Source organism: Mustela lutreola, chromosome 6, assembly GCF_030435805.1.
Source record: "Mustela lutreola isolate mMusLut2 chromosome 6, mMusLut2.pri, whole genome shotgun sequence".
Taxonomy (NCBI): Eukaryota; Metazoa; Chordata; class Mammalia; order Carnivora; family Mustelidae; genus Mustela; species Mustela lutreola.
In genome coordinates, this window is record NC_081295.1 from 90,885,482 (window position 1) to 90,898,892 (window position 13,411).

A 13,411-nucleotide genomic window follows, 5' to 3' on the forward strand; every position below is an offset into this window, starting at 1 on the left:
TCTGATCTCTGTTTGGAGTGCTGGCTATTGAGCGCGCAAACCCTCTGTAGGCCGGCTGGGCAGTGCGGGCGGTGCCCGCGTCAGTGGTCGACTGTGACCTGTGCTTCAATTTTCCGTCGTCACGGGAAATAAATCTCGAAGCCGACTGGTCCTCTCCTGGAAAGAGGGCAGATATTCAGGACTCCTTCACCTTCCTTCCAGTGGACAGCGAGCCTGGCATCGTTGGCGTCCGTGGTTGCCCGTTCTTCCAGGTGCTTTGCCACACTGGTAAGAGAATTTAGAACCGTTCAGTATCGCTGTTTTCAGACTTTTCATGTTGTCTTGGCTGTTGGTTTATGCTATAGCAGTGGCTGGTGGTGTCGTTGGGCCGAAATTCGGTGAAACAGAAGAGCATGCTTAGACGTAAGGCCCCGGTATGGTTCCCTAAGAGGAATTTTCTTGTGGGAAAACGGCATTTTCGGGGCACCTGGGTGGCTCAGTGGGTTGGGGCCTCTGCCTCGGCTCAGGTCATGATCCCAGGATCCTGGGATCGAGCCCCACATCGGGCTCTCTGCTCAGCGGGGAGTCTGCTTCTCCCTCTCTTTCTGCCTGCCTCTCTGCCTACTTGTGATCTCTGTTTGTCAAATAAATAAATTTAAAAAAAAAACAAACGGCATTTTCCCTAGCTCATAAATCTCCCTCTTCAGTTATGCTTATTTTCCTTAGATGTGTTGTCGCCTGAACGGCACCAAACTTTGCACAGATGGTGATGAGTCGAGATATAATTGCAATTATTGAAGGTTTATGCAGTTTGGATCATTTGAAGTGCTACATATAAGACTTCAAAACTGTCCTCCTTATTCGGGAAGGGGGGTTTTTTGGCAGCGAGTGTGTTTCATTTTTCCATCTTTAAAAAGCTCTTGCTTTCTTCAGCACAATACATAACTTGCACGCTTGAGCAGCTTCATTATTGGTTTTTGTGTTTGTTTACTCAGTAAAGTGTTTGCTGGATTTAAATCACGTCTTCCTCTAACGCCATTTCTCCTATTTGCATCTAGCATGGTACTTCCCTGGTGGGTTTATATTTGTGTGTGTGTGTGTGTGACAGTGTGTTTACTGTTTTTATTCTGGCATTATCTGTTGGAGTGCAACACAAAAACCACTTCCTTTCATGGAAGGTGATTTCTGACATGTTACGGTTTTAACTTAACAAATATTTAAAGTTACACATTCTTCCAGTTTTCAGTGAGTGGAATTTACAAGGAATTAATGCCTTGATTACTCAGATTTTTTAATTCATTGTTTTTTTACATTAATCTTCTGTCATTGTTAGTTGCATGCCATTTTTTTCAAGGTGAATGTTAATTGTTGACGCTTCTTTTTAATACAGCCCAGTGCTTACTCAACTGTATAACCTATGTTTCTCATATTTAAATCAGGGATTACTGGTGTTTCCATAAGTATCTTAATTACTTTAAGTCAGTTGTTAGCAATCTCTGCTACGTATTAGAACTGCCTGGAGAGTTTTTAAAAATCACAATGTCCAGGTCACACCCTGTTTTGTTCTGTCTTGGTCTGTTAATAATAATGCCTTAAAACAATAAATAACATTTAAGTAACATTGATATTTGGTTTCTAACACCAGACATCCTAATTTAATTGGTATGGGTGTGTTTTGTGCTATCACAGCCTAGCAATAATAATGCTATGGTTAGAAATGTTATGGCGGGGGGGGGGGGGGGAGGTTGCTCCTGGTTGGCCTTCAGTGGGTTAAGCCTCTGCCTTTGGCTCAGGTCATAATCTCAGGGTCCTGGGATCTAGCCCCACATCAGGCTCTCTGCTCAATGGAGAGCCTGCTCTTTCTCTCTTTCTGCCTACCTCTGTGCCTACTTGTGATCCCTGTCAAATAAATAAGTAAAATCTTAAAAAAAGAAAAGAAAAAAAATGTTTGGGGCACTCACCTAGGCTCCAGTGAGCTTCCCACAGACATCTCCTCTTTCCAAACCAGTGTCTTATGGTTCTTAGCATGATTGCAGGATACTTTAGCAGGTGACCCTCAGGAAACTTTGAAAAAGTTTATTCCTTACAAGCCCTAGAGCTAACAAGACACAGCAGTTGGGCACAGCACAAGATTACCAGTACAGAGAGAGCAAGCTAGCATAGGCCCAGGATTCTACTTTCACTGGGATTGAGGGTGGCAATCAAGAATTTCATGGGTGAACTTAAAAAATAAGAGCAGGAGGGGTGCCTGAGTGTCTGCCTTTGACTCAGATCATGATCTCTGGATCCTGGGATTGAGCCCCACGGGGGGGGATCCCTGATCAGTGGGGCATCTGCTTCTCCCTCCCCAAACCACCCCCCTGCATTTGTCCTCTCTCTCAATCAAATAAAATCTTTTAAAAAAGAAAAAAAAAAAGAAAAAAGCGGGAATTTAAAGTGCAGGAAGACAGAAAAAAGGAAAACAAAAAAGTAAGCACCCAAAAATGTCCAGTTATTGAAATCAACCAAGAATTCTAAAACAAAGGAGTGCTCAGTTGGGCCTGGCACTTTAGTCATTTGTCTGGCTGTGTGTTTATTCAAGATAGTCCTCTTTGGGGGCGCCTGGGTGGCTCAGTGGGTTGGGTCTCTGCCTTGGGCTTAGATCGTAGTCTCAGTATCCTGGGATTGAGCCCTGCATCAGACACTCTGCTCGGCGGAGGGTCTGCTTCCCCCTCTCGCTGCCTGCTTGTGATCTCTCTCTGTCAAATAAATAGAAAAATCTTTTAAAGATTTTTATTTATTTATTTGATACACAGAGAGAGATCACAAGCAGGCAGAGAGGCAGGCAGAGAGAGAGGGGGAAGCAGGCTCCCCACTGAGCGGAGAGCCCGATGCGGGGCTCGATCCCAGGACCCTGAGACCATGACCTGAGCTGAAGGCAGAGGCTTAAACCACTGAGCCAACCAGGCGCCCCAATAGAAAAATCTTAAAAAAAAAAAAAAAAAAAAGGTAGTCATCTTTGAAGTGGATGCCTCTGCAATCCAAGCTTAAATCAGGCATCTCCCTTATGAAAAAGGGATGGGGGAGAACAACTGTCAGGGTTTACACAACAATCTACCCTGTGATGCCAGAGTCCATGATGAGGACATTAACTGCCTGGATAAAGCTGGTATGTTAAAAGTCAGGGTTAAATAATTATACAGGCCATAGTTTGAAATGCAGTCTCTAGCCATTGTCCCAAACTTGAAAGAGTCCAGCCATGAAAGTAGGCCAATGATCCCGACTATTTGGCTAGCCCTGGAAATCTGCTCAAGGATTCGGGTAATACTGTGAAATATTTTAACATCTTCAGCCATATGGCTTAAGTAGGTTTGAGCCTGTCCTGATTGCTAGAGTGTTTCATATTCAAAGGAACCAGTTTCTTAGTCCTGAGAATAATTAAGGGGTTGGGTCTCATTTCAGAAGGTGGTCATGCAGTTGGGTTCCCCAAGGTAAGCCTTGTTTTTTGTTGTTGTTGTTGTTTTGTTTTGTTTAAAAAAAAAAAGTAAATTTCAAGATCTTACTGGCTTTAATCAAAGGTTGTGAATTGGGCAGCATCCCATCTAACAAAAAGAAACCTAGGAGTTGTACAAAATGAAAGACTTCTATAGGGGCAGAAGGGATCATGACAAGAAAGTTACTGTCAGAGTGGATTGTTTCAAGCAAGGCCACCTTCTTTTGGGGGGAAGTCGGGGCAGTAGTGCTGACCAGGAAATTCCAGACTGACAGGTTAAGATTACATGCTGGAAGAGGCTAAAACTGAAATTAGGTACACTCTGGTTTGGTGACATGCACTTGGTATAAGTGACTCCAGTTTGGGCCTGCTCTCTCTCTTTTAACAGGCCTACATGGTAGAAGTATGTGCTTCAGGCATTTAATAAGAGGTATTTCTATGGAAACAAAAGGAATAAAAACAAAGGTTAATATTTGGAGGAGATTATAATCGCAGTTTCTGAGTTCTGAAGGCAGCAGTTGGGGAGATTTCTAGATGTCAGGCTCAACGCTCTTCAGATGGAGTGAAGGCAGACAGGGGCAATCTTAGATTTTCCTGGTTTGCAGTTTGAATTGCTCTGGTGATCTTTTCTGAGTGGCCCACATAATAACAGGAACAAAAATTGTCTATACATGAACTATTGTGGTGATGTCTCTTAAGTTTATATCAAGTCCCACTTCAGTTTACATGGCTTTGGGAAAGGGCAATTTTAGTTCTCAGTGTTTCCAAGGGTAGGATAACACTTGGAAATGTTAGTTTGAAGAGTTGTAGCCAAATATTGGAGGAAACTAGAATTCAGGATCCAGTCCAGTTTAGAGGTAGAAAACAAAATCTCAGAGACAAATAACAGCAATAGAATCTGATTTCCACAAAGCTGTGTTACTGAAACATTCTTTGTCTCAAAATCACCCCCATTTCTATCAGAGATAGTTGAAGTAAGCCTAATTCGTTTGTAAAATAAGTCTAATCTCATTAAACTTGGTTGATTGTTTATATGATTGCAGCAAGAATTTACATAATTGCGGCAAGAATTGACCATAGAGACTTTTAAGTCTGCTTTGCTGGAACTTTTCATAAGGAATTTCAGATTGCTTTTAAAAGCTTCTCAAGTCTAGGAAGCCAATCCAGAAACCTGCCAGTAGGCCTTGCCTGCAATACTTATAAATTTGGGTGAATTCCTCTCTTCCTGAGGTTCCTAAAATAACCTGAGAGGTTCCTGGGCTTGCCAAGAAGTGACCTTCCTTAGGAGGGCTATTGGGAACTCTGTAAGTAAGGTACCAAGCTGATTTTTCAAGGAGCTTTATGGGCTCCATGAAGTCAACCTTAGTTCCTTAACTACTATATCTATGTATGTCTTTCTCAAATATGGCATCCAGTGAAAGTCTGGGCTGTATAACCATATTTTCCATTTGGGTCCTGTTATAAGAAGAACAGATCCTTATTGAATTTATGCAGATAATTATATTGTCACAAAAGTAAGAATATTAACTGACAGTTTTCTACTTCTGGAGGGATCAGATAGGGAGAAAAAGTAATGGTTTCATCTGTGTTCTTAAAAGTATACTTTACCAAATTGCTATAAGTCAGAGATAGCTTAAGAAAAGAGGTTCTTAAAACTGGAAAAAACAGAACATTGAAGAACCAACGATGTTTCATATAAAAAAAAGTCATAAAAAATTATAATCATCCTTATCAGCTTATTCAGTCCCATGGCATTCTTGTTGATTTTTTGGGGAACAGTTTTGTGAAACCATTAGTTTCTTTATAAGTGTTCAATCAGTTCTTACCCAGTTCAGTTGTATGATCTAAAAGTTATCAGAAATCTTGGGGCGCCTGAGTGGCTCAGTGGGTTAAAACCTCTGCCTTCGGCTCAGGACATGATCCCAGGGTCCTGGGATCAAGCCTCACATCGTGCTCTCTGCTCAGCGGGGAGCCTGCTTCCTCCTCTCTCTCTGCCTGCCTCTCTGTCTACTTGTGATCTCTGAGTGTCAAATAAATAAATAAAATCTTTAAAAAAATAAAAAATAAAAAAATAAAAGTTATCAGAAATCTTTATTCTAGAGTACTTGTCAGTGTCCTTTCCATGAATTTCTGGAAGATGAAACACATTTGCAAACAACTGTAAATGACAAAAGACTTAAAAATGTCCATAGTTTAAGATCTCCTGAGAGCTCATTATAATGCAGTTGACAAGGAAATTTGGTATTTCTGTGACACAACATCCCTTTTTAGAGAGGGGGAGGAGCAGAGGGAGAGAGAGAATCCCAAGCAGACTCCATGCTCAGAGAGGACTTTAACATGGGATCAATCTCACAGCCCTGAGATCATGACCTGAGCTGAAACCTAGAGTCAGATGCTTAACCACCTAAGCCGTGGCGCCCCAAGTGACACATAACATTTTAAAATAATAATTAGAATTAAGGTTAATAATAGGGCGCCTGGGTGGCTCAGTGGGTTAAGCCGCTGCCTTCGGCTCAGGTCATGATCTCAGAGTCCTGGGATCGAGTCCCGCATCGGGCTCTCTGCTCAGCAGGGAGCCTGCTTCCTCCTCTCTCTCTCTGCCTACTTGTAATCTCTCTCTCTGTCAAATAAATAAATAAAATCTTTAAAAAAAAAATAAAAAAAAAAAAAAAAAAAAAAAAAGAATTAAGGTTAATAATATATCCGGGGTGCCTGGGTGGCTCAGTGGGTTAAAGCCTCTGCCTTCGGCTCAGGTCATGATCCCAGGGTGCTGGGATGGAGCCCTGCATTGGGTTCTCTGCTCAGCAGGGAGCCTCCTTCCCCCTCTCTCTTCTTGCCTCTCCGCCTACTTGTGATCTCTGTCAAATAAATCAATAAAATCTTTTTAAAAAATATTAATAATATAATTTTAGTAATTTCATGTTTCTTAAATGCTTATATATCCATACAAGGATATGCATAAAGAAGGTTTAGTATTATTTCATATTTAACATATCATATGCAGGTGAACCCCACTATCTGAAAGTAAAGCATTCCTTTTTTTTTTTTTTTAAGATTTTATTTATTTATTTATTTATTTGAGAGAGAGACAGAGATAGCAAAAGAGAACACAAGCGGGGAGGAGAGGGAGAAGCTGAGCCGGGAGCCCCATTTGGGGCTCTATCCTAGGACCCTGGGGTCATGACCTGAGGCAGATGGTTAACCAACTGAGGCTCTCAGGCACCCCCGTGAAAGTAGAGCGTTCCTATGAAACCTTTCATAAACCAAAATGGTGTAAAGCAAAAAAGCAATTACCATTTGTTTATATGGAAAAGTTTTTAAGCATTCTCAGACTTAAAAAATAACCTCTCAAACTTTTCTGATACCTTAGAATCAGTCCTGTAAATAATAAATTACCTTTATTTTTTTAGTTTCCTGATGGTTATTGCTGAAGGGAATCTTGCAATCATAATAAGAACAGTAATGGTCATTCCGTTGTATCTTTTCCTTTGGAAAGGGGAGATGTCTGTGGGAAGCTCACTGGGGCCCCGGTAAGTGCCCCCAGCCATTTCTAGCTCATAGCATTACTATCAATAGGTTGAGATGGCACAAACACAACCATACTAATTAAATTAGGATGTCTGGTGGTAGATGCCACATTATTTAAATGTTCTTAGATTGGGAGGCACCTGGCTGGCTCAATTCATAGAGCATGCAACTTGATCTTGGGGTTGTAACTTCAAGCCCCACGTTAGACATAGTGCTTTCTTTAAGAAAAATGATTCTAATCTGCAGCGAAGTTGGGAGCCACTGCTTTAGTTTACATTCCTTCTTCCAGATTCCTGACAATGCTAAATGAGAGCATTATTCTGTATCCACTACCAAGCATATAAATTTTGATCTTCCGATCTATGATCCATACCTTTATGTATGTTTGTATGTGAATAGTATGTAGTATTTTCTTTTTTTTTTTTTTTAAGATTTTATTTATTTATTTGACAGACAGAGACCACAAGTAGGCAGAGAGGCAGGCAGAGAGAGAGAGAGAGAGAGAGGAGGAAGCAGGCTCCCTGCTGAGCAGAGAGCCCGATGCGGGGCTCGATCCCAGGACCCTGAGACCATGACCTGAGCCGAAAGCAGAGGCTTTAACCCACTGAGCCACCCAGGCACCCCAGTATGTAGTATTTTCTTTTGCCTTCAAAAGTTTATATAAATGAATAGAAAATCACTGTTAGAACACTGTGAAGTATTACAGGCAATACCCACTGATAGGTACTTAATGTTGAAAGTTTGAGGAAAACCAGGATCTTTATATAATCTCAAAGTATCTCCCCTAAGATAACAATTAAAAAACTTAAAATAGTAACTTTACCATGGGAAACCTGGCAAACTATCACAACTAAATGATCATGGTTAACACCACAAGAGTAATAACAGCTTTTGATATCATGTATCTCAATATGATACATTGAGACGAGTACGTCACTTGCATAATATTCATGCCAAAATATGTAGCCTTAATATAATCAAGAGAAAACATTGGACAAGCCTAAATCGAGAGACATTCTCAAAGTAAAAGACTAGTTCTCTTCAAAAGTGCCAACATCCTGAAAAATAAGGGAAGACTGAGGAACTGTCACAAATTGTAGAAGACTAAGGAGACATGATGACCTAAGCTTTACTACCTTCCTAAAATTGTACCAATTTATATATTATTCTCCTACCAGCAGTATATGAATATGCCTGTTTCATTCTTGTTAATATCCATGCTCATGATAACTCAACAGTGGAAGAACAGAAATTACTGTTTCCTTGGCACTTCGGATTAGGTGTCTTTTCTGACTATAAAATATTGTCTTTCAGAAAAATGGCTACCGGACAGGACCGAGTAGTTGTCCTAGTGGACATGGACTGTTTTTTTGTTCAAGTGGAACAGCGGCAGAATCCTCATTTGAGGAATAAACCTTGTGCAGTTGTCCAGTACAAGTCATGGAAGGGTGGTGGGTATGTATCATAGCTATTGTAACTGCCAACTGTTTTATTCTATAAGAATACATGACAGTGTGTTAGGTCCTGTTTTTGGGATCTCTGAACTGCTATGTTTGAGATGGAATAGTGGCATCTGTGACCAAAAAGTTTCTGCTATCACGTTTATAGCCCATTCGGTTAAATTTTATTTTTGTTTGTGATCTTGTAATATTTATCTGTTTTTTATTTATCTTTTTTTTTTTTTTCCCTAACATTAGAATAGTTGCAGTGAGTTATGAAGCTCGTGCATTTGGGGTCACTAGAAGCATGTGGGCAGATGATGCTAAGAAGTTATGTCCTGATCTTCTGTTGGCACAAGTTCGTGAGTCCCGTGGGAAAGCTGACCTCACCAAGTAAGAAGGAAAGAATGTTTAGGGGAATGGAAGAATTGGAAATAATATTCTATGAGGCTAGGAACTGATGTTTCAAATTTGTGTTGTATAATTAATACCTGACAGAGTTCCTTTGGACAGCCAGCTTTTCTCTTTGAAATGAAAATAGATTTTGATACTATGTTTCAGAAACAGTGCAGTCATTACAGCCTTTAACAAGTTGCTGCCCTTAACACCGCTTCAGTTCCTTAATTGTTTAAAAATTGGTGTTATATTTAAAAATACCAGTTTCCATGTTCTTAGACCAAAAGTCTGGTTTGAAGTGATTAGATTGACTGAAACTAAGTTTTTCCAGAGAAGGATGAGTCAAACTGACATAGTACAGTATCTACAGTTGCTTGCTAGAACTGAACAATCTCAAAGGAGATTAACTCTGTGTTTGAAGTGAGCTGTCACTCCCCAGATTTTAGAACATTAGTCTATATGGGCATGGCCACGCTCCAACCATTAATAATAATCCTAATGGATAGTATATATTGAGCATTTGTCCTATGCCAGCCTGTGTTAAACTCTCCATAGGCAAGATCTCTTAAATATCATGTTATTATAACATAGACTCTAGAATTACCCATCCCCTTACCTCCATAAAGAAAGAAGTTTAGAGAGCTTAAATAATATAAGTTCACACAGTTAGAAAATAGAAGGCTGAGGATTCAGGGGGTTTTTTAGATTTCAGTAGCCATATTCTCGCAGTTTACTCTACCATGTAGTGTGGTGTGTAGCAGTCATGATTTGACTTAAGACTTACAGTATTCCTGAATTCACCTATGAATTACAAGTCTAAAGGTGGTGTGCCATAACCAACTTCACCCTGGAGTTATTGCCAGAAGAGAAGACAGATTTACTGAAGATGAATATCTTAACCCTAAAATAACATTAATGCAGCTAATAGACTACACTGCATTGAATAGACCTTTGTGCTGGTAAAGACAATGTAACTTCCCCAGAAATATAGTTGATTTCTGAGTGTGATTTTGAAAAGCTGCATGCTTTAAACTGGATCATTTCTTTTACTCTTAAAATCTTCATCAAGTAGGGATGCCTTGGTGGCTCAGTTGGTTAAGCATCTGCCTTTGGCTCAGGTCATGATCCCAGGGTTCTGGGATCAAGTCCCACAGTGGGCTCCTTGCTTGGCAGGAAGCCAGTTCTCCCTCTGCCTGCCACTCCCCCTGCTTGTGTTCTATCCCCCTCTCTCTGTCTCTCTGACAAATAAATAAAATCTTAAAAAAAAAATCTTCACAATTTAAAATTGTTTTAATAATTAACTTGTGATACCAAGTTATAAATTATGATTTGCAGAAATGTATACAAATAAATTTTATCAAATATTCTTAAGATACTTTGGAGTAAGTTGCCTGAGAGGCCATGGAGGAACACCAGCTACTGCAATAAGGTGTTCTTTCCTCACTTTGTGTGTGCATTTGTGTGTGTGTATCATGTTCTCATGCTCTTGCACACACTAGCACTCTTTTTTTTCCTTTGAGGTATGACTATCCTTTCCAGCACAAATAATGATTAAAAGGAAAAAAAGCCAAATATTTTTCTAATTCTTTTGAAGATGCTTTAGAACAATAATTATACTAGTTTTATCTTCAGTTTGATTATTTGAATGTTAGTATACCCAGAACTGATTGGACTTGGTTAGTTGGTTGGATGTGTGTGTGTGTGTGTAGTAAGGACCAGCTCACATGTTGTTCCAACTCACTATTAACTGAAATATAAAATCCTAATGTCACTTTGTTAATTTAAAATGAGAAACACTGTCTTGAGAAATACCAGATACTTGGGTTCACAAATCAGGGCGGTGTTTCCTGTAAGTTATGTCTTATTTGAAGACAAAAGTAGAAGCAGAAAATACATAATGGATATATGAAAATTAAAAAAAAGAATAGGTGATCTTAGTAAAATGTAGTTGAACAAGTTTGAAGCATTTCTTTCCTTTTGGAGAGAGCCACAAAAACATGTTTATGGTCTGGATGCTTTCCACCTTCATAGTGCTAGAGTCACTAAACATGTTTGCCTCCATTGTTCTTCTTTTTCTTTGCTTCTGTTATTGACCATCCATCTGTCTGTGCATTGATCCCTTCATTTGGGTTACTGTCTCATCTCTGCCAAACCATTGCTCCCTTTAAGGAGACCTTACACTGGTGATATATATGATTCTATTATGAGATAGAGGGGATGGGGGCTGACAGTCACTATGTTGCCTTCATTTATTGCCTACACATATGATAATCCGTATACTTTTTAGGTACCGGGAAGCCAGTGTGGAAGTGATGGGGGTAATGTCTCGTTTTGCTGTGATTGAACGTGCCAGCATTGATGAGGCTTATATAGACCTGACGGGTGCTGTACAAGAAAGACTACAAAAGCTACAAGGGCAACCTATCTCAGCTGACCTGTTGCCAACCACCTACATTGAAGGGTTGCCCCAAGGCCCTACAACAGCAGAAGGGACTGATCAGAAAGGTACTTCCATAGCATCATATTGCTTCTGCTTCCTGCCTTTGGAATCTGCTTTGCTTGGTCACGCTGATCCTTCTTGGATTGATTGAAAGGAAACTTAAACTACAACCTGAATGAATCACAAGGACTCACGTGGAAGGATATACAAATTCTCTTATCTTTCCAGGTATATGGATGTTGAGAATCTGTGGAATCTGTATGAAATCAAGTTTCTATTTAGATAAAATGAGAGCAGGTTTGAGTTATCAGTAAACTGAGCACTTTTGTCATTTGTAGGTTAATTTATAACATTGTAACTTGGTTTCTTTTAAGTTTAAGGTGGGGGGCGCCTGGGTGGCTCAGTGGGTTAAGCTGCTGCCTTCAGCTCAGGTCATGATCTCAGGGTCCTGGGATCGAGTCCTGCATCGGGCTCTCTGCTCGGCGGGGAGCCTGCTTCCTCCTCTCTCTCTCTCTCTCTGCCTGCCTCTCTGCCTACTTGTGATCTCTCTCTGTCAAATAAATAAATAAAATCTTTAAGGGGGACCTCAAGTACAGGGAGTTGAGTCACTCAAAATCTCTTTTACTTTTTTTTTTTTTTTTTTTTTTTTAAGGATTTCTTTTATTTGTCAGAGAGAGAGAGCACAAGCAGAGGGAGAAGCAGGCTCTCCACTGAGCAAGAAGTCCGATGTGGGACTCAATCTTGGGATCTTGGAATCTTGACCTCAGCCAAAGGTAGGCGCTTAACTGACTGAGCTACCCAGGCGTCCCTGAGTCACTCAAAATTTCTGATCAATTCATAGTAAAATACTAGGGCGCATGGGTGGCTCAGGCTGTTAAGTGTCTGCCTTCAGCTTAGGTCATAATCCCAGAGTCCTGGGATCGAGCTCAGCAGGGAGCCTGCTTTTTCTGTTCCCTCTGCCCCTTCTTTCCCCTCACCACCGCTTATGTGCTCTCTATCAAATAAATAATAAAATCTTTAAAGAAAATGTGTAGTAAAATATCAATGGGCTATGCAAAACCTCTTTTGTTTTATTTATTTTCCTTACTTTCCCCTTCATAGTGATTTCCCCCCACTACCTCCCTACCTGGCCCACCCTCTGTGTGGTGTATGTGTTTGGTGTATCTTTTGTGTTTTGTGTTTGTGGTGTATGTTTTTGGTGTATCTTTTTAAATTTGTATGTCTTTACATATTGTACAGTGTTGCTTTGTGTATATGCTTTTAAAATTTGTGCTTTTTAATTAAAAGATAGAATTGTGTTATAGATCTTTTTTTTTGTGTGTGTGTGTGTTATAGATCTTATTCTTGTTTTTTTAATTAATATTTAAATTTTAATTCCAGTATGGTTAGCATACAGTGTAGACCTCATTCTTTTTCTTGATTTTCCTTCAGTGGTGATTTTATAGATCTTTCCATGTAGTTGTATTTATGTGTAATTGATTGCTCTTAATTGTAGCATATATCCACGGTATGGACCTATCATATTTACATGTTTTTTACCAATCTTCTAGTGATGAACTCATTTGTTTCTTATGGTTTTTTACTGTTGATATGATAAATGTCCTCATTCATCCTCTTTTGAACTTATTCAGGGGTTTCTCTGAGAAATGTTTTCAGGAGTAGACTGCTAGGTCATAAACCATACACATGCTTAGTTTCACTAAATACTGCCAGATTGTTTCCCAGAATGGCTATAACAGTTACCCTAATCTTGAAGTACAAAAGAATTCCTATTGCCCTTATATCCTCATCAGCAATTGCTGTTTTCTTTTTCTTTTTTTTTTTTAAGATTTTATTTGACACAGAGAGAATGAGCACAAGTAGGGAGAGCAGTAGGCGGAGGGAGAAGCAGGCTCCACGCTGATCAGGGAGCCTGATGTGGGGCTCAATCCCAGGACCCCGGGACCATGACCTGGGCCGAAGGCAGACGCTCCACAACTGAGCCACCCAGGCATCCCAATTGCTGTTTTCTAATGTTTAAAATATATACATATCTATTTATATATATATATAGATATATATAGATAGATAGATTTTTTTTTTTTTTAAGATTTATTTACTTGACAGAGACACAGCAAGAGAGGGAACACAAGCAAGGGGAGTGGGAGAGGGAGAAGC

The 13,411-nt window shown here is 39.9% G+C and overlaps 1 protein-coding gene across 5 annotated transcripts in view; it reads left to right on the forward strand.

Moving 5' to 3' along the window:
• Positions 1 to 2: 2 nt before the first annotated feature.
• POLH (DNA polymerase eta) overlaps positions 3 to 13,411 on the forward strand; it is a 36,799-nt gene continuing 23,390 nt past the window's right edge. Inside the window, exons 1-4 of one of the 5 annotated variants that reach the window (XM_059178069.1) lie at positions 3 to 267; positions 8,294 to 8,434; positions 8,677 to 8,811; positions 11,102 to 11,319. In XM_059178069.1, the coding sequence (XP_059034052.1) occupies positions 8,298 to 8,434; positions 8,677 to 8,811; positions 11,102 to 11,319 (490 nt within the window). In that variant the 5' untranslated portion in view covers positions 3 to 267; positions 8,294 to 8,297. Of the gene's footprint in view, positions 268 to 8,293; positions 8,435 to 8,676; positions 8,812 to 11,101; positions 11,483 to 13,411 lie in introns of those variants that run through there. The other 4 variants (XM_059178066.1, XM_059178067.1, XM_059178070.1 and 1 more) reach the window with 4 other exon arrangements.